The sequence below is a fragment of the Microcebus murinus genome, chromosome 12 (assembly GCF_040939455.1).
Source record: "Microcebus murinus isolate Inina chromosome 12, M.murinus_Inina_mat1.0, whole genome shotgun sequence".
Lineage (NCBI taxonomy): Eukaryota > Metazoa > Chordata > Mammalia > Primates > Cheirogaleidae > Microcebus > Microcebus murinus.
The window spans coordinates 87,132,548-87,152,947 of NC_134115.1; the positions used below are offsets into that span (position 1 = coordinate 87,132,548).

The 20,400-nt window shown below is 45.7% G+C and overlaps 1 protein-coding gene across 23 annotated transcripts in view; it reads left to right on the forward strand.

The window, feature by feature from the left end:
- The window catches only part of ODF2 (outer dense fiber of sperm tails 2), a 39,454-nt gene extending 20,938 nt beyond the window's left edge, over positions 1–18,516 (forward strand). For 18 of the 23 annotated variants that reach the window (XM_012772108.2, XM_076009075.1, XM_076009076.1 and 15 more), the window contains 13 exons: positions 1,705–1,776; positions 2,832–2,903; positions 3,011–3,127; positions 3,738–3,923; positions 4,372–4,481; positions 6,710–6,845; positions 10,520–10,630; positions 10,795–10,899; positions 11,988–12,146; positions 13,474–13,574; positions 15,614–15,776; positions 16,173–16,298; positions 17,615–18,516. In XM_012772108.2, the coding sequence (XP_012627562.2) occupies positions 1,705–1,776; positions 2,832–2,903; positions 3,011–3,127; positions 3,738–3,923; positions 4,372–4,481; positions 6,710–6,845; positions 10,520–10,630; positions 10,795–10,899; positions 11,988–12,146; positions 13,474–13,574; positions 15,614–15,776; positions 16,173–16,298; positions 17,615–17,803 (1,647 nt within the window). In that variant the 3' untranslated portion in view covers positions 17,804–18,516. Of the gene's footprint in view, positions 1–1,704; positions 1,777–2,831; positions 2,904–3,010; positions 3,128–3,737; positions 3,924–4,371; positions 4,482–6,709; positions 6,846–10,519; positions 10,631–10,794; positions 10,900–11,987; positions 12,314–13,473; positions 13,575–15,613; positions 15,777–16,172; positions 16,299–17,614 lie in introns of those variants that run through there. The other 5 variants (XM_012772110.2, XM_012772132.3, XM_076009083.1 and 2 more) reach the window with 3 other exon arrangements.
- Positions 18,517–20,400: the final 1,884 nt, after the last annotated feature.

Genomic DNA, 20,400 nt, shown 5'->3' on the forward strand with positions numbered 1-20,400 from the left:
GGTGATGGTTCTACCATGTTGTGAATGTGCTAAATGCCACTGAATTTTAGGCTGATAAATAGTTTAAATGGCAAGCTTTTATGTTATATATATTTTACCCAGTTTTTAAAAATTAAAAATTAATAACATAGCAAAAGCCATTGAATTATATTTTTTTCCAGTTTTATTGAGGTATAATTCTATATATTTAAGGCATTTAATATGAGGATTAGATATACATATACATTGTTAAGTGATTACCATAAGCTAATTAACATATCTGTCACCTGTCACCTTATACAGTTACCTTTTTTTTTTTTTTTTTATGATGAGAACACTTAAAGATCTCTTAGCAGGGCCAGGAGGCGCAGTGGCTCATTCTTGTAATCCTAGCACTCTGGGAGGCTGAGGAAGGACTATCACTTGAGCTCAGGGTTCAAGATCAGCCTGAGCAAGAGCAACAGGGAGACCCCATCTCTACTAAAAATAGAAAACTTAGCCAGGCACACTGGTGTGTACCTATAGTCCCAGCTACTGAGGAGGCTGAGTGTTTGCAGTGAGATATGATGATGCCACTACACTCTACCCTGGGCAACAGAGTGAGACCCTGTCTCAAAAAAAAAAAAAGAAAAAGAAAAAAAGATCTCTTAGCAGGCAGGGCATGATGGCTCATGCTTGTAATCCCAGTACTTTTGGAAGCCAAGATGGGAGGATTGCTTGAGGCCAGGTGTTTGAGACCAGCCTGAACAACAGTGAGATCTTGTTTCTACAAAAATTAGAAAAATTACCTGGGTGTGGTGGTACATGTCTATAGTCTCAACTACTTGGGAGTCTGAGGCAGGAGGATGGCTTGAGACCAGGAGTTTAATGTTGCAGTGAGCTATGATGATGCCACTGCACTCCACCCTGGGTGATAGAGCAAGACCCTGTGTCTCAAAAAATAAAAAAAAATAAAAACGATCTCTTAGCAAATTTCATGTATAGAATAATATATCTCATTAACTATAGTCACTATGCCATACACTTTTTTTTTTTTTTTGAGACAAGGTCTTGCTCTTCACCCACTGCAGCCTCAAACTCCTGGGCTGAAGTGATCTTCCCACCTCACATCCTGAGTAGCTGGGATGAGAGGCATGCATCGCCACACCCAGCTAATTTAAAAAAAATAAAATAAAAAATTCTTTTAGAGATGAAGTTTCACTATGTTGCCCAGGCTGGTCTCAAACTCTTGGGCTCAAGTGATCTTCTTGGCTAGGCCTCCCAACGTGCTGGGATTACAGGTGTGAGCCACCATGTCTGGCCTTATGCTATATACTTTAAATGGGAGAATTGTATAGTATCTGAATTTATGTCTCAGTAAAGCTATTTTTTAAAAAATTAAGTAATACATAAATATAGTCTGATACCATTTTTGTAAAATTATGCATTAATCCCCTCTCACCCTCCCCCCCCAAAGAATGGTAATATTTCTCTAGGTATATTATATATGCACAGAAAAAGGTGGAGAAGGACACTTACCAAACTAATACCAGTAGGGTCAAGTTTGAAGGTAGGTGCAAGAGGGATTTTAGCCTTATTGGTATTCACTATTTTATAATGAGAATGTATTCAATTATTACTTCTAAAATTAGAAATAGAGATTTTGGAAAAGAAAAAGAAGGAATAGGATGTAGACATCTGGGTTTATTGCTTAATGACTTAGCTTTCCCTTTGCTTCCCTTGAAGGATTCTGAAAGACTAATGGAGCAACAAGGAGTATTACTGAAACGGCTGGCAGAGGCGGACTCAGAGAAAGCGGTAACCAAAGCACACCTGCTTGCTCTAGGGGGTACAGGCAGCATTGGGGCAGGAGGGCTGGAACGTTTCTCTGAGTCTTAGGTTCATGATCTGTAAAAAGATGGATGTTGTTGTCTTGCCAGCTCCAGTAGGCTTGTCTAGTTGATCATTTGAGAGCTTGAGGCTCAAAGCTGGACACTGCCGTGAAGGATGGTGATGATGATGGATTTTATAATCACCAGGGCCTGTTAAATCTCCATTTCCTTATTTGTATTATGGATTTAAAGCCATCAAAAAGCATACACCTTTTGACTCAACAATTCTAATTCTAGGAAACTCCCAAAGCAAAATGTTCCAATATTAATGGATACAAGAAACAGGAAGGGGAAGGGATGGTGTTCCATGGCCAAATAAATTTGGGAAACTATTGGCTGGCCTGAACAAAAAGTTTCACTTAATTCTTAGACTTTTTTGGAGCCTTTGATGTGTTAATGCCCTTATAAGACAGTGAAAGAAGATAGAGGCCCTGTTTCCCAATGTTCAGCCCTTGGTTCCTGGCCAAACATCGCTGGGGAAAATGCCCACCTGAGGAATGGGTAAAGATTTGGCAATAATGCCTCAACTCAAATTCCCAGCTCATGAGGGCTTGTTAAATTATGATACATTAGTAAATTGAAATATTAAGCAGCTGTTTTCAAAGAGGTAGAAAATCTAATCACAATGTGGTAAACATGAGATTGTAGGTTGTGGCACAAAACATGCATATGACTTTTAATGTGTATTAACAGGTTATTTCTGGATGGGGAGGGATAGGGCTTTTTAAAGTTTCTGTGTATGTTCTTTAATGTGTTCTGCAATTAACATTACTTTTTTTAAAATTGCAAAATAAATACATCTTCATTGTTTCTAAAATAATTTTAATACATATGTTAGGCTTCCCACCAGGGTCTCTGTGACATGGCCCATTGTCTTTGACATCTTGGGTTCCAGGGGCCAGGCTCTCCCAAGTCTCTCTCCTCCCTGGGCTGGGTCTCTTTGCCCTTCCCAGGAATGGATGACAGTGTGTTTTCTCTCAGCGCCTGCTGTTGCTGCTGCAAGACAAGGATAAGGAGGTGGAAGAGCTCCTCCAAGAAATACAATGTGAGAAGGTACTGTCCCCAGAAGTTGTGTTTTTTAATGAACCAGTAGAGCATAGTTGGTATGCAGAGAACTGGATTCAAATCCTGGCTCTGTCACTTTCTCTGTCTCTCCAAAGGCTCAAGCAAAGACAGCATCTGAGCTTTCTAAATCCATGGAGTCCATGCGTGGGCATTTGCAAGCACAGCTTCGATGCAAAGAGGCCGAGAACAGTCGCCTGTGCATGCAGATTAAGGTACCTGCTGGCCCCACAAGTGGGGAAGGAGGAGGCAGGGGGCATGACAATCCAAAGTTGGTGGCTGGGCCCAGGGTAGTACACTCGGGGTCTGTGCCCTGAAGGTTTATGGGGTAGCTGCTGCCGAAATACTCAGGCCTCAGAGAGACACTAGGACAGTAGCAAGGGCAGGGGACAAAGACCTTGGAGGTGTTGGGTCTCGATCCCAACAGTGATGGGGTTCATTCACCTCACTACCCAAGGGGAAGGGATGGTCTCACATATTCCTTGCATCTTTTGAGCCCAGGGGTCCTCTGAAGTCACAGCTCTCCGGAGTAATTAAGGAAATATCTGACCACAAGGCTGGGAGTTTAGGGAAGGATTCCAGAGGAGTTCTGCCCTAACATCAAGATCCAGGGCTGAGAGCTCCAGGGAGGCGCCATGGGGAACTGGAAGGGGCCATGTCTCTGGTCCAAGTTAGGGGAGCCCTGAGCTCACACACAGCTAATGACCTATTTTCTGTCTCCCTCATTCTCTCTTTGCTTTTGTGCTCTTTCCTCCCTCTCTCCCCTTTACCCTCTACCTTTCTTGTCTCACTCCTTCCTCTTCCTGTCCCCTTTCCCCCTCCCAGAACCTGGAGCGCAGTGGGAATCAGCACAAGGCGGAAGTGGAGGCCATCATGGAGCAGTTGAAGGAATTGAAGCAAAAAGGAGACCGAGACAAGGAGGGTTTGAAGAAGGCCATCCGAGCCCAGAAGGAGCGAGCCGAGAAGAGCGAGGAGTACGCCGAGCAGCTGCACGTGCAACTTGCCGACAAGGTGGCCGGCCTGGGTGGGGTGGCAGAGGGGTGGTGCACGGTGGGTAGCAGGTGGGTGGATAAGTATAGAAAATGCTGGTGGTCGTCTGGCAAGATGGATGGCTAGGTGGAGGGAGAGGGAATTAAGGGGATCAGATGAGTGGCAGGCAGGTGGATGGGTTGCTGGCCAAAGATGATGGGAGGCATTGTAAGACAGTTTAGCTACATCAGTGTTGTGGGGGAGAATGGTGGTTAAGGGAGGGCTTGCCAGGCAGGATGTGTTTGACTGCTGGAAATCTAGCAGCAATGGCTGGGCTCCCACTATCCCTCCTGGTGCTCTCTAGGAAGGTGAGTTGCAGAGTGCGGTTTGGGTTCTCAGGGTGAGACCATCTAGGATGAGCCCAGCTCCCAGCTCCTGCAGCCTCAGTGCTGACACTAGGCTGACAGGTCCTACTATCCTGTGTTCCCAGGATCTTTATGTCGCTGAAGCTTTATCCACTCTGGAATCATGGAGGAGCCGCTACAACCAAGTTGTAAAAGACAAGGGAGACCTTGAGCTGGAAATTATCGTCCTGAATGAGTATGTCTTGGAGAGGGAGAAGGAGCGTGGTCCAGTTGAGGGACTTGGGTGTGCCTGGTGACCCAGGGCAGGTCACGTGGCTCACAAGGCTATAGTTTGGTTTCCCCAGGCCAGGTGCTGCACAGGGCTGGGATGTAGGTAGCCCTGGGCCAGGCTTTCTGGTTAGAGCTGGGACAAAGGCTCTAGCCCTAGTCCTGGAGTCCTACCTTACCAGCAGATATCAGGGAGGGACCCAGCCTCTTTGGTCACAGAGGCCTGAGTCTGATTCCAGTGCCTGGGCCCAAGCCTGACCCCAGTCTACCCAGCATGGAAAATGGGCACACTGGTATCCTCATTCATGTTCTTGGGAGAATAGGGTAGCTGGTGACCCCTGTGTCTTCTCTCTGTTGTCTGCCCAGAGACAGCAGCTATTTTGTTAGTGCCTGCCAGTCAGTTAGGTCAGTGGCGTGGCATGGGAGTAGGGAGAAAAGTGGCCTCAAGTTGCAAGTGACTGAACTCACACCTTTGTTGCCACTGGTTAACTGTCAGCAGTGACCATTTGGTCCTTCTCATTTGTTCCTTCCTTCGTTCAAAAAACTATATATTCGCCATAGCACTCTAGCCAAGGCAACAGAGTGAAACTCTGTCTCAAAAAAAAGAAACAACTATGTATTGAAGGTCGGGCTTGGTGGCTCACACCTGTAATCCTAGCTCTCTGGGAGGCTGAGGTGGGAGGATGGCTTGAGGTCAGGAGTTTGAGACCAGCCTGAGTAAGAGTGAAACCCTTTCTCTACAAAAAGTAGAAAAATTAGCTGGGTCTCATGACATGCACTTGTAGTCCCAACTACTAGGAATCTGAGGCAGAAGGATGACTTGAGCCCAGGTTGCTGAGTGAGCTGTGATGATGCCACTGCACTCCAGCCTGGGTGACAGAATAAGACCCTGTCTCAAAAAAATATTGAGCACATAACACATATCAGCCAGGCCAAGTGATGGCTGTGAGGGTTACAGCACTAAAAAGACAAATGCATTCCCTGCCCTGTATCCTGGAAGAAGAGATAGAGCTATAGGAGACATGTACTCCGTAGGGCAAGAACAGGTTACAGGAGGAGCTTAGCCTCCTAGGTCAGGAGAGTGTTCCCTGAGGAAGTGTCTTTTGTTGTATTCAACTCAAGTTAGCAAACTTGTTCTGAGAACCTGCTATGTGCTGGGTCCCGTCCTAGGTGCTATCCTCAGAGAGTTCTCTGTCTAGTAGGAGAAAATAAATAATTCAGGTAGAAGGATACATGGTACAGGTAAGAGGGATTAGGGATAAGACATCCTGAAGAGGAGAAGTCTGAACTGGGTTTTTAAGGGTGAGTAGGAGTTTGGGAGTTAAAACAACTTGATGTGTTTGGGCCTAGCCAGTGGTCAGTAGGTATTTGCCTAATGGTGGATTGTAATTGGGCAATATCGAGAGCCCATACTGTGCCAAGGGTTTGTGATGGGTCTGTGGTCAAGATAAATGAGTGGGCATCTGTGAGCCCAGGGCTCCTATCTGGCCACAGCCTCTGCTCTGTGATTGATGAAAGTCTTGCTGAGTGACTGAGGGACAGAGGGGCAAGGGAGGAGTGGGCAGCCAGTTCTCAAGTTGGCTTCTTTCTCTGCACTTGCTCCTTCTTCCCACACTCACACATTGCAGTTCCCGCCTATGCTAAGTAGAGTCCGTGCGTGAAGAAGCCAAGCTTGGTGCTGGCCCTCCGCCGAGAGTGCAAAAGCCCAGTGTGCTCAGTTCCTGCTGGAGAGGAATGCCCGGGCAATTACCCCTGACCTCCAGCCTGGGAGTCCTCGCAGTCCACAGGAATCTGTCCTCTCATCAAGAGCCAATGGGCTGAGATCCTGGGAGGTGCCGTGGGGAGCTTGGAAGGGATCATGTCTCTGGTCATTGTCTTCAGGGAGTGTCTTGGCCCTCTTGGGAGGATCAGAGTGGACAACTTCTGTTAATAAGTCATCACTTATTGTGGAACTGTACATGGCTTCTCGGAGGGGGTGGTATGGGAGACAAATCTTAAAAGATGTCATTAGGAGGTGAGACACAGGCATGGAACTTCCACAGCAGCAATGCCAAGGCAGGGCTCTGTGTCCCAGCGTGGAGATTAGGAGCAGGCAGGCAGTGTGTCGTGGCCTGGGTAGGAACTCTTGGCCCCGCTCCATGGAACCCTGGAATCTGCAGAATTGATTCTCTCTGTTTTTTCTTTGCAACCTTCTAGCCGAGTGACAGATCTTGTTAACCAACAACAAACCTTAGAGGAGAAAATGCGGGAAGACCGGGACAGCCTGGTGGAGAGACTACACCGTCAGACTGCTGAGTATTCTGCCTTCAAGCTGGAGAATGAGAGGCTGAAGGTCTGTAGTGAGAGCTGGGGACCCAGGAGTTGGGTGGGGCCCAGGGGGCCAATGGCAGGGCATACCCATTTGGGCACAGAGATGAGCAGGAAAGTCCTCAGAGGGGCTGGGGGTGTGGGGGTGGAGAAGCACCATTAAGAGGGAGTGGTCTTGATTCAGAAAGGCCTGGGTTCAAGTCCAGATTCTGCCTCTTACTAGACAAGACATTTTATTTCATCTTCTATTGCTGCTGTTTCCTAAGTGAGAGGAAACGTGGTCCTGGGAGAATGTGGTAATGCATGTGAAGTGCTTGACTCACGCACTCAGCCTGCGCACGTGAGGACTCCAGGGGCACTGCCTGGCCCCTTTCCATGCATTAATTCTCACTTAAACATCCCAACCTCCCGATGATGTGATGATTATCTCCATTTGAGATAAGAATATGGAGCCAGGGACAGTGGTGCACACCTATAATCCTAGCTATACTTCGGGAGGCTGAGGAGAGAGGATTGCCTCCAGCCAGGAGTTCATGACCAGCCTAGGGGATAGAGTGAAACCCTATCTCAAAAAAAAAAAAAAAAAAAGAAACTGAGGCTTAAGGAAAAGGTCAAGGTTTTCTTTGCCCTAGGAAATGTTAGAGTTGGGATTTGAACCTGAGTCTGACCCTGGAGCCCTAGCTCTTAAACTCTTGTGTACCCACTTCCAGGATGCTGGAGGTGAGAGGCCCCTCAACAGCCTTGCATTTCAGAGGGGTTTGAGCTTGGTTTTTATTTTACTTTTGTCTTTTTTTTTTCACCGAACATGAACTTTGACTATGAGCTTGGTTTTTTATTGATCTGGGTAATAACATCTAGGTTTTTATTTTTTTACTGGTTTTGCTTTTTCTTGTTAAGTAAGATTGATTTTTAAGGAAGAATACCATATAGAAAAGCACAAAGATACAGAATTTTAATAAAGTGAACATACTTTGTCTATCAGTCACTCTGATCAAACCTTACCAACAGCCCAGTGACATCTTTTGGTTACTCACACCCCTGCAGAGGTTACTGCCATCCTGACTTCTGTCATCACAGATTAGTTTGCCTGTTTCTGAACTTTATAGATTTGTGTAGTTTATATACACTATATATAGTTTGTAGTTACATAGTAGATATATAGTATAGTTTGTAGCTACATATTAGATATAGTTTATAGTTATTTAATGAATATATAATACATAGTTTATAGTTATTTAGTATATATACTGTGTGTGTATATATGTAGTATGTGGGTTATAGTTCATATATAGTATCTACATACTCTTTTTTTTTTTTTTTTGAGACAGAGTCTCACTCTGTTGCCTAGGCTAGAGTGCCATGGCATCATCAGCCTAGCTCACAGCAACCTCAAACTCCTGGGCTCAAGCAATCCTCCTGCCTCAGCCTCCCGAATAGCTGGGACTACAGGCATGCGCCACCATGCCCAGCTAATTTTTTCTGTATGTTTTTAGTTGGTCAATTAATTTCTTTCTATTTTTAGTAGAGACGGGGTCTCACTCTTGCTCAGGTCCACCTGCCTGGGGCCTCCTAGAGTGCTAGGATTACAGATGTGAGCCACCATGCCCAGCCAAGTGTCTATATACTCTTGTGCCTGGCTTTTTTGCAGCATATGCTGTGAAATTCTACTGTCAATGGACATTTGGGTTGTTTATATAGTGATTCTGTGAACATCTTTATATATCTTCTACTGCACTTATTTGATGCATTTTTATTGGTTATATACCTTGAAGTAGAATTGCCAGGTTATAAAGTAGTATACAGTATACATAAGTTTAGCCAAACTTTACCAAACAGTAAAGTAGCTGTACAGATTTATTCTCCAGTCGGTGGTATATGAGAGTTAATAGTTGCTCCTGTCTCCACAGCAGTGCTTCAAATCATTGGTGTTTTTTATTTTAGCCATTCTGATGGGAGTGTAGTAGTATCTCATTTGCTACAGTGTTGTTGTTGGATAAATTAAAAACAATCTCCAAGTCTTAACAATTATTTAGGGATTTCATTCAACTATGGTGCATCTGTGTAGTATAATACAGTGTGACCATTCAAAATGATGTTTATAGAAGTGTGCTTACTTAGATAATATAAAGGTTTAAACATAAGTAAAAATAAAAGTTTAAAATATTACAGAAATGTGATATAGAAGTGAAGGTCTCTTAGCTGGGCATGGTGGCACATACCTGTTGTCCCAGCTACTCAGAAGGTTGAGGCAGGAGGATAGCTCAAGCCCAGGAGTTAGAGGCTGCAGTGAGCTATGATCATGCCACTGCACTCCAGCCTGGGAAACAGGGAGAGAGATCCTCTCTCTTTAAAAAAAGTGGGCTGGGTGCGGTGGCTCATGCCTGTAATCCTAGCACTCTGGGAGGCCAAGGTGGGCGGATTGCTTGAGGTCAGGAGTTCGAAACCAGCCTGAGCAAGAGCGAGACCCCGCCTCTACTATAAATAGAAAGAAATTATTGGCCAACTAATATATATAGAAAATTTAGCGGGGCATGGTGGCGCATGCCTGTAGTCCCAGCTACTTGGGAGGCTGAGGCAGCAGGATTGCTTGAGCCCAGGAGTTTGAGGTTGCTGTGAGCTGGGCTGACACCACAGCAATCACTCTAGCCTGGGCAACAGAGTGAGACTCTGTCTCAAAAAAAAAAACAAAAAAAAAAGTAAAGGTCTCTGTTAGTTGTGCGCATATATATTTTTCCAGGTTTTGTTTTTTTCCCCCAATACTAACATAAATAGTTAAGCACACACATCAATTCATCCATCTGTTATTCTTGCTTTTCTCATTTAACCACATTTCATGAATATCTTTTCAGGTTGGTTTTTTGAGCTTTATCTCTTTTTAAGCAGCTACTTCTCATTTTATTCTATTAAAATAACATGATTTATATGGTCCCATCCAAGATGACTATTTGGGTTATAGGAGCACATTTATTGATTTGAGAAGTGCACAACATATTATTCATTTTAAAAGTATGTTACAAAGCAGTAAGTATAATATAATCTCATTCTCATAGACAAAAATAAAACAGCTACACAACTATAGAAATATAGTCATATCCCAAGTATTTTTTTTTTCTTTTTGAGACAGGGTCTTGTTTTGTTGCATAGGCTAGAATGCAGTGGTGCCATCATAGCTCACTGCAATCTCAAACTCCTAGGTTTAAGTGATCCTCCTGCCTCAGCCTCCCGAGTATCTGGGACTACAGGCATGCGTCACCCAGCTAAGTTTTCGAATTTTTGGAGAGATGGGAGTCTTGCTATGTTGCCCAGGCTGGTGTTGAATTCCTGGGCTCAAGCAATCTTCCCGCCTTGGCCTTTCAAAGTCCTAGGATTATAGACATGAGCCACTGTGCCTGGCCCATATCCCAAGTTATTAAGCATGATTAGTATGTCTTGCTTTTGTCTCCATTTTCTTTAATGATTATGTATTGCCTTTGGAATAAGAAAATGCAGAGGTCATTTTATTTGCATCTCTATTCACTTGAGTTGGTCACCTAAGGGGTCTCACCCCCAACCCTCACCCACTTTGCCTCTCTCAGGAAAACTGCTGTGTGGTTTAGGGTAGGATCATTTCCTTTGCTGGTTCCTTGGATAGAGATGAGGGTGGGAGCAACACCTGATCCAGAACTTTCCTCTTGGTTACTCATGAGCCACCTCTTCTAGGCGAGCTTTGCCCCGATGGAAGACAAGCTCAACCAAGCACATCAAGAGGTCCAGCAGCTGAAGGCATCGGTGAAGAACTATGAAGGAATGATTGACAACTATAAGAGTCAGGTAGGCCTCTTGGGTGCCCTGGCTCTTCTGAGCAGCAACCACCCTGTCCCCGTCAGGTGGGGGTGGTCGCTACCAGGCCTTTCCAGGAAGGGTTTGAGGGTGAAAGGTGGTTTTCACCAAAACACGGCTCTGCCCAAGGAGGCCTACTATGTCTTGGTCCCTAGGTGATGAAGACCAGATTGGAGGCTGATGAAGTGGCTGCCCAGCTAGAACGCTGCGACAAAGAGAACAAGATCCTTAAAGATGAGATGAACAAAGAAATTGAGGCGGTACTGCTCCCCTTTTTCGCTGCCTTCCCCTACCCAATTCAAATATCTAACTCGGTGACTGTGAGTCTGTCCCCCTGCTTGCCTTTGACCCTACCTGGAGGACTAAATGACCCTACCTGATTTGGACAGCAAAGATGATCTAACTTTCTCAAAGGTGGACCAGTCCACTCTGCCCTGTGCATCTCTTTCCTTTCTTTCTTTGTTCCTCTCTTCTCTCTCATGCTGCTGCTTTGTCCTCTTTTCCCCTACTGGTTTTTTTCTTTCACCTCTTCAATTTGCTTAAAAAAACAAAAGTCCCTCCTGCTTAGAGCATCCAGGTGGACACAAATCCACAGGTATGTTAGGTCTTTGGCATGCCTGTTTCATTCTGTATGGTATCTTTATTTTGTGCTAACCAAAAGTATGCTTCTCATCTACTTTCTGAAGAACCTTATTTTTCTAGAGATGATTTGGTAGAGCAGAGCATAGGGTTCATCTTAATGGTCACCTTGGAGGCAGGTTGAGTCCAACCTCAGCCACTAACTTGTTTCATAACCTTGGGCAAGTCAGGCCCCCTCTCTATTCCTCAGTCTCCTTGCTAAGTATAAGGAGGGATTAAGACCCCATACTTCTTACCTTTCCCTCTGGCCTTTAGCATTGTGGTTGCCTTCTTAGGGGCCTAGGAGTTAGACTAAACTTTAATCTTGGCTTTCTCAGTTTTTAGCTGAATGGCTTTGTACAAATAACTTAGCTCCCTTGATCCTTAGTGTCCTTATATGGGGACAGTAGCACCTATTTTACAGGTTGTTTTCTGAATTAAATGAGCAACTGCAGAGAGCTCTTTGCATAAGGCTTGGATCCTGGTGTTTTACTACATGGTTGTCATTCTTAATGGGTGAATAAATGAATGGCAAGCTCAAGTGGCAAGTTAGGCCCAAGTGTGTCCCCTCAGACAGCAGCTGGACACCTGCTTGGTGGCCTGTGAGGAGGATCTTTTGCAAGATCCTCTTCTGGGGACAGTGGGCAGCCCTGCCTTAAATACAAAGGACTGGCCCCACCAGCAGTGAGTGGGGCTCTTCCCAATGGTGGGCCTTTCTTCCTCACTCCAGGCACGTCGGCAGTTCCAGTCCCAGCTGGCTGACCTGCAGCAACTGCCTGACATCCTCAAGATCACAGAGGCAAAGCTGGCGGAGTGCCAAGACCAGCTGCAGGGCTACGAGAGGAAGAACATCGATCTCACAGCCATCATATCAGACCTGCGCAGCCGGGTAAGGGACTGGCAGAAAGGGTCCCACGAACTGGCCCGAGCAGGGGCCCGCTTACCAAGATGAGCTGCACGCCCCCAAGGAAGGACCACTTCCTTTTTCTCGGTTGCCGCTTTCTGAAAGGAGTGAGCTATCATCAGTGCTGTGAAATAAAAGTCTGGTGTGCCAAATGCCTCGTGTTTGCACAAAGTGATTGTAGTTATAGGAGCCGTCACTCGCCTGGAGCCACGGGGCCCTCCTGCCGTTGCCCCACCCCAAGAGTGCTGTCTCCTCCTGCCTCGGCACCGGCACTGCTGTCCTCAGTCCCCTACCCACAGACGTGAGATGCCAGCAGTTGCCAAGCTGTAGGATTTCTTTTTTTCTATCATTCTCTTGCTTTAGCCGCCTCTCCTGACTCTTTTAACAGATCCATTGCCTGAGAGTCTGTCCTGAAAGACAGAAGCAAGCAGTCCCTTTCCCCTAGCAGCAACCTATTGCCTGTCATGTCTGTGAAATTATATGACACTTGTGCACTATGACCTTTGGCAAGGCCCTTCCCCTCCTGGACTTGCTTCTTTGTAATGATCGTAAAAGGAGCTACCATTTTTTGAGCACCTACTGTGTGCTCCAGCATCTCCTAGGAACTTGGTGCGGCGTGTGCGTTATTTTCCCCATTTCACAGAAAGCAGCCACAGCGTAGAGGGGATAAGTAGTTCCCTACCGTCCCAGAGCTCACACTTAGTAAACAGGGTTGGAACTCAGCCAGCTCTATCTGGTTCCCAAACCCATGTGCACAGTGAATTGCCTGCTTTCTCTGTTGAACCCGAGCTTTCTCAAGGCCTTTTGAGTCCTGATGTCTAAGGCTTCTGCGTAAAGCAGCCGTCTGGGTACCTTCTCAAACTTGCCGGCCTGAAAGAATTGATAGATTTCCTTTGCTTTGCCTGCATGTGTCCCCAGTTAAGGGGAGGATGAAATCAATGGGCCCAATGACATAACTGGTAAAGCTCCATGGTCTGTCACGTGCGCCAATTAGGTCTGCATCTACTTCCGGCTTCTCATGTCTGCCCTGGATCCCAGCTGGGCCAGAGTGCCTTCCCTGATGAAGAAAGCGTCGTTGCGGTTCTTCAGCATCAAGAACTTGGCTTCCTCCAGTGGGAGGAAGCCTTCTGTCTTCGGAGTTGGGCCTAACCTGTCCCTGCTGTTCTCTCTCCTCCAGGTTGTGCATTGAGACTTGGACGCCTGCCGAGGGCAGTGTGCCCCTTTCCCTGGTGTGGAAGACAGGTCACAGGGAAGATGGAGGGATATACCTGGAAATTCCTTCATAAACCAGTCTGTGTTCCTGTCATTTTAGATCGAACATCAGGGGGACAAGCTGGAGATGGCGAGAGAGAAACATCAGGCTTCCCAGAAGGAAAATAAACAGCTGAGTCTGAAGGTGGATGAACTGGAGAGGTTAGAGGCACTTGGTCCCAACTCTGCCCTCTTCCTAGGACCTGAGACTTTCAGCCACTTAGCTCCTTTGTGCTTAGTGTGCGGAAGTGTTTGAGGGACTCAAGGCCCTAGAAGGTGCTAGGCAGACCTCAGAGGAAAAGCTGCTTCCATTTCAGTGGTAAGCATCGTGGGGGAGAGGAAGGTTGCTGCTCAGCCTGGGGGATGTTCGCAATGGCGTGATCCAAGCCAGGCCCCGGTTTCAGTGGAGCAGCCAGTTCACCACCATTGAGGGCATTTCCCCTTCTTTCTGTCCTTTGTTCCCAAGGGTCCTTCCCAAGACCTTTCTGATCTGACTCTTCTCTGTTACTTACGGGCCTGGAGGCAGTTGGACGTGAAGAGACCAGTTTTTGGAATCAGGAACCATGGCCTTGAGGCCCAGCTCTGCCACTTAACCAGCATGGTGATCTTGAGCAAATCATTTAACTCTTTGGAACCTCAGAGTGCCGTTGCATCAGCCTAGCTCACAGCAACCTCAAACTCCTGGGCTCAACCAATCCTCCTGCCTCAGCCTCCCAAGTAGCTGGGACTACAGGCATGTACCACCATGCCTGGCTAATTTTTTCTATGTATATTTTTAATTGGCCAATTAATTTCTTTCTATATTTAGTAGAGATAGGATCTCACTCTTGCTCAGGCTGGTTTCGAATTCCTGACCTTGAGCGATCCTCCTGCCTTGGTCTCCCAGAGTGCTAAGATTACAGGCATGAACCACCATGCCCGGCCTATACCTGTGATATTTATCATAATATGTAATAGATAATACATAATAATGTATAGTGATCAGGTCAGGATAATTAGCATATCCATCATCTCAAACATTTATCATTTTTTTGTGTTCAGGGCACACTGAATATTCTTCTAGCTATTTGAAACAATATATTATTGTTAACTACAGTCAGCCTACAGTAGCATAGAACACTAGAACTCACTCCTCCTATCCAGCTATAATTTTGTATCCTTTCACAACAGTTTCCTCATGTCCAGAAAAGGATCATGCTAGGGATGATATCCAGCCAATGGTGTTACTATGAGTTTTCAGTGAGATAATCCTGGTAAAGGCTTGGCACATTACCTAGCACAGGGAAATGTTCAATATAGTCTCGCATTTATATTAGTTAGCTGGTGTTATCTCAATTTTAAATAGGAAGAGACTGAGCTGGAGAGAGATTAAGTGACTCACCCAAGATTGCACTGCTGGTACCTGGCAAAGCTGCGAGTTTGACCCCTGCCTGTTTTCCTTCAGAGCTTGAGTTAGCATCTATAAAGGCCTTGGTGCAGCCTGGGACTCAAATGTGAGGGGCCTGAGGCCTCAAGAGACTTTAAGTGCCCCCAGTGGCTAATGCAGCCTGTAGGAAGGCTGGAACCAGGTGGTCTCTGCCTCTGCTCTGCCCTGCTGGCCTTGAACACACAGCCAGATTCCACAGGACTTGCAGAGCTCCTTAAATGGGAAGGCATACCAGAAGTGCAGTAGGGATAGTGTGTGTATGTTGGGATGGCCACGGCTGCCCCATGGCTGGTCACATATGATGGCGAGTGCCCCAGCTGAGATCCTTTTGCTGAGCAGGGTAGCAGTAAATAGTAGATATTGAGGGCATGGGTTTTGGTGACAGACTTCACCTGCCAGCTGTGCTGACCTCGGGCCAATGACTTGCCCCTTTTGAGACTCAGTTTCTTCATCTCTGAAGTGGGGATAATAATGGTACCACCTTCCTGAGCTGCAAGCTGCTGTGTTCCATATGGTGACAGGCACACTCAACACAGCCATGGACAGCCTATGCTTGCTTTTCCCATTCTTCACGCTGTTCTCTAACCAGCCGCTCCAGTCGCACCGTTCCTCGGCCGCCGTGCTGATCTGCAGATATCTTTGCTTTATTCCGTGCTTCCTTGGAGATACTTGGCATGATGAGACCCCCAGTCCAGGGGTGACTGGAAGCCCCCTGGTGGGGTGGAGCAAGACAGGTGGGGATACGCGCAGGATCTGACTGATTGCTTTCACCTAGGAAACTGGAGGCGACCAGTGCCCAGAATATCGAGTTCCTACAGGTGATTGCCAAGAGAGAGGAGGCAATCCACCAGTCGCAGCTGCGGCTGGAGGAGAAAACACGGGAATGCGGGAGCCTGGCAAGGCAGTTGGAGGGCGCCATTGAAGACGCCAGGAGGCAGGTTAGTTTTAATTCCATTACTTACTAGCTCTGTGACTTTGGGAAAATCACCTATTTCCTCATCTGAGAAATGGACATATATAGTAGTACCTGCCTTATGAATTTGTTGTAAGGATTGAATGAGTAACTCTTTGTTATAGAGGGCATGACACTTAACAGATGATGATTGTTCATTTAATTGCGGCCTTCTTAGGACTCAGGTGGTAGTCATGGAGCATTGAGAGCGGGCTGGCAAAGCGGGGTTGCATAGTCAGCTCCTGCCGAGAGGCTGCAGAGAACTCTTTCCAGCACCTGTGCAGGTGCTGCGAGACCAGGTAGTGGGAGAGGCCCAGGCTTCTCTTTGCCAGGTGTTTCCCATGTGAGGGGCGCAAGCCCCACCTCTCTGCTTTCTGTGCAGGTGGAACAAACGAAGGAGCATGCACTCTCCAAGGAGCGAGCAGCCCAGAACAAAATCCTGGACCTTGAGACCCAGCTGAGCAGAACCAAAACTGAACTCAGCCAGCTGCGGCGGAGCCGTGATGACGTGAGTCGGACTGGTGGCTGAGGGCCTAGGAGAGAGGGGGGCAGATGGAGATTTTAACTTCCCTGGCGCTTGTCGGGCCAGATGTTTTGTTGTTGCTTTTATGAATATGACATTGTTTTCTTTTTCTCCAATCACTTTCCCATTCATTCCTTACAGATATCCTAGGTAGGTAGAACCTTTTTATTTTTTATTTTTTTGGCGATCCTCTCATCTAAGCCTCTCAAGTAGCTGGGACTGCGGCATGCACCACCACACCCAGCTAATTTTTTTTTTTTTTAGACAGAGTCTCGCTTTGTTGCCTAGGCTAGAGTGAGTGCCATGGCGTCAGCCTAGCTCACAGCAACCTCAATCTTCTGGCTCAAGCAATCCTTCTGCCTCAGCCTCCCGAGTAGCTGGGACTACAGGCATGCGCCACCATGCCCGGCTAATTTTATATATATATATATGTATATATTAGTTGGCCAATTAATTTCTTTCTATTTATAGTAGAGATGGGGTCTTGCTCTTGCTCAGGCTGGTTTCGAACTCCTGACCTCGAACAGTCCGCCCGCCTCGGCCTCCCAGAGAGCTAGGATTACAGGCGTGAGCCACCACGCCCGGCCTTTTTTAATTTTTTGTAGAGACTGTCTCACTGTGTTGCCAGGGGGGTCTCAAACTCCTGGGCTCAAGCCCTCCTTCTGCCTTGGCCTCCCAAAGTGCTGGAATTATAAGTGTGAGCCACCTCAACCAGCCAGATCTCCTTTTGAAAACAGCTTTATTGGCTGAGTGCAGTGGCTCATGCCTGTAATCTTAGCACTCTGGGAGGCCAAGGCGGGAGGATCACTTGAGCTCAGGAGTTTGAGACCAGCCCGAGCAAGAGCCAGACCCCGTCTCTACTAAAAAAAAAATAGAAAAAATTAGCCAGGTTAGCCAGGCACAGTGGCACAAAGCTACTTGGGAGGCTAAGGCAGGAATATCCCTTGAGCACAGGAGTTTAAGGTTGCTGTGAGCTATGATGACACCATTGCACTCTAGCCCAGGTAACAGAGTAAGACTCTATCTCAAAAAAATCCCCAGCTTTATTAAAATATCATTTAACTTCTATAAAATTCACTCATTTAAATTGTACAATTCAATGGTTTTTAGTATATTCAGAGTTGTGCAATTATCAGTACAATCTAAGTTTAGAATATTCTCAAAAAGAAACCCTATACTTATTAGCAGTCACTCCCTAATCCCCTCACCCTCAACCCCTAGCAGCTCCTAATGACGTCTCTGTGGATTTGGCTATTCTGGACATGTCGCACACTCTGCCCATGCTCTGTTTCTCCTCTTAGGTGGACCGCCGCTACCAGAGCCGGCTACAAGACCTGAAAGATCGCCTGGAGCAGTCGGAGAGCACCAACCGCAGCATGCAGAACTATGTCCAGTTCCTCAAGTCGTCATATGCCAATGTGTTTGGGGACAGTCCCTATGCCACCTATCTGACCAGCTCCCCCATCCGTTCCCGATCTCCTCCTTCCTGAGGTCACCCGTCTAGGGCCTGGAGCCCTGACTGATGCGGTGGGAACTAAGCAGTTGCCAAGCCATAGCTGGAAAGCCTGTGCGTTTTCCCCTCTCTCTCCCAGTGAGGAAGTGTGTTCAGGATCTTGTCCTTAGTTACTAGCTCCAGAAAAGTCCTGTAAAGCAGCAGGGATGAAGCAGGAAGCACTTGGGTATCTCCTTCCTGATAGAGTTGCCTAATTGAAGATTTCTTAATTACCTAGACAGCCCTTAAATTAACTACTACATTCAGGTACCAGATTTTAACTTACCATGACTTTGCTCCTTCCTTTCCCAAGAGAATATTTGGACTGGACTTTTCCCACCAGTCCCCTTACAGCCCTCATCTTTTTAGGGATCTCTGTCTTGGATTTTCTGACCTGAACCAGCAGGAGCTCCTTCCGGGCTGTAAGCATGTTCACTTGCTTTTTTTTCTGATTTCATGGGTGTGGTGTTTCCCTAACTCAGTGCAAACTTCTCATGCCTGAGTCTTCTTGAGGCCACTGGCCCCCAAGCATTTCACAATAGACCCTTGAGGGCTTGTGTCCATTTGGCCTTTACAAGTGTAATCCCAATCTCATTGATTTTTGTTTCTCTTTGCCTGATTTGTATCTGTGGAATTCATTTATTCTTGAAATATTTGTGTGGTTTTATAAAAAGCTTGTATGGTTTTATAAAAAGCTTTTATAATCAGTTACTTAAGTCTCCATTGGATGATTTTCTTTACCCATCCCCCATCCCTCTTCCAAAAATGATTAAAATGCTGCAGGAGAGCCAGGAAATGTTTTTTAAATTATTTGGTACAGGTAAGGTTTGTTTTTCATTTCATTTTAGCTCAGGTTGGTTCTTTCTCCTTTGTACATTTTCACATTATAATCCATGAGATGTCTGTAGGAAACAGACTACTAAGGCATTGCTCAGTGTTTGGGGGCAGACCATGTTAGCAGTTAGGAAGAGGATGGGATGGTATACAGTATACTTTTAAAATGTTATTCAGTTTCTGAATGATAAGAACATAGGCCATTTTTATTCACATTTTCCTGTATCTAAAAAGAAAGAATGAAGACATTCTTTAGAGAAGAGAACAAATGGGTACTGTGCTGACTGCTACCCTTTCCATTCCAGCTGTTCTTGGCCTTCTGGGTAATCCAGTCTTGTCATTTCTCAGCCACTCTAATTCAATTCCAAAATTCTAGAGCATTCCTCTGTGTCCTTAAGTAGTGGTCCCCACCCAGTCATCTGGATTTTTTTTTATTATTTTTTTTTTGAGACAGAGTCTCACTTTGTTACCCAGGCTAGAGTGAGTGCTGTGGTGTCAGCCTAGCTCACAGCAACCTCAAACTCCTGGGCTCAAGCAATCCTCCTGCCTCAGCCTCCCAAGTGGTTGGGACTTCAGGCATGCGCCACCATGCCTGGCTAATTTTTTCTATATATATATTAGTTGGCCAATTAATTTCTTTCTATTTATAGTAGAGATGGGGTCTCACTCGTGCTCAGGCTGGTTTCGAACTCCTGACCTTGAGCAATCTGCCCACCTCCGCCTCCCAGCGTGCTAGGATTACAGGCGTGAGCCACTGGGCCCGGCCTGGATTTTAAAGATCAGAAATCTCCCTCCCACTCATTTTGTGGACATTTGTAGATTCCAGCTTGCTAAGGAAGATCATTAAAACTCTACTAGCTACCATTGCCACAAAACCAAGCCCAATTTCATACCCTTAATAGAAATGGACTTGAATTATAATATTGGAAAGACCTTTCCAAGAAAGGACAGTTAGCAAATTTACACCAACATGCATATATATCTGTACAACTGATTATTATTTTTGCCAAACTAGAGAAACACCGTCTCAGTGCAGGGCACTGCTATGTAACTCTGGTGTGAGAAACACCTCTCTTGGAGTCCAGTGCTGGGACTTTTCCAACAATGTTCTATTTTTCTTTGTAAAATATTCTATCACAAAAAGTCCAGGGAGTTTGTAAAAACTCAGAAAATGAAAAATGTTCATATTGTTCATACTCCAGAGAGAATCCTTCCTACCTCATGTTGAGATCCCATAGAACAATGGGGATAGAAGGGTCAAAAAGCCAGAGAAAGAGTAGAATGGTGGTTACCAGAGGTTGGGAAAAGTAGCAGGGAGAAAGTGGGGATGGTTAATGGGTGTAAAAATATAGTTAGATACAATGAACCGTATTTGATAGTACAACAGTGATTATAATTAATTTAGGGTATGCTTTAAAATAAAGAGTGGAATTGGAATGTTCCTAACAAATGATAAATTACTGAGGTGTTGGATACCCCAATTACCTTGATTTGATTAATTCACATTGTATGCCTGTATCAAAACATCACATGTACCCTATAAAGATATATAACTATTATCTACCCATAATAATTAAAACACTTGGATGAAGGGAGAAAATGAAAAAAAAAAGTCAGGTCCCTGAGCAATTGTGACTCATTATTGAGATATTATTCACATACTATAAATTTCAGTTGTTTTTAGCGTATTCAGCAAGTTGTGCAACTATCACCATTATCTAATTCTAGATCATTTTCATCACCCTGGAGAGGAAACTTAAC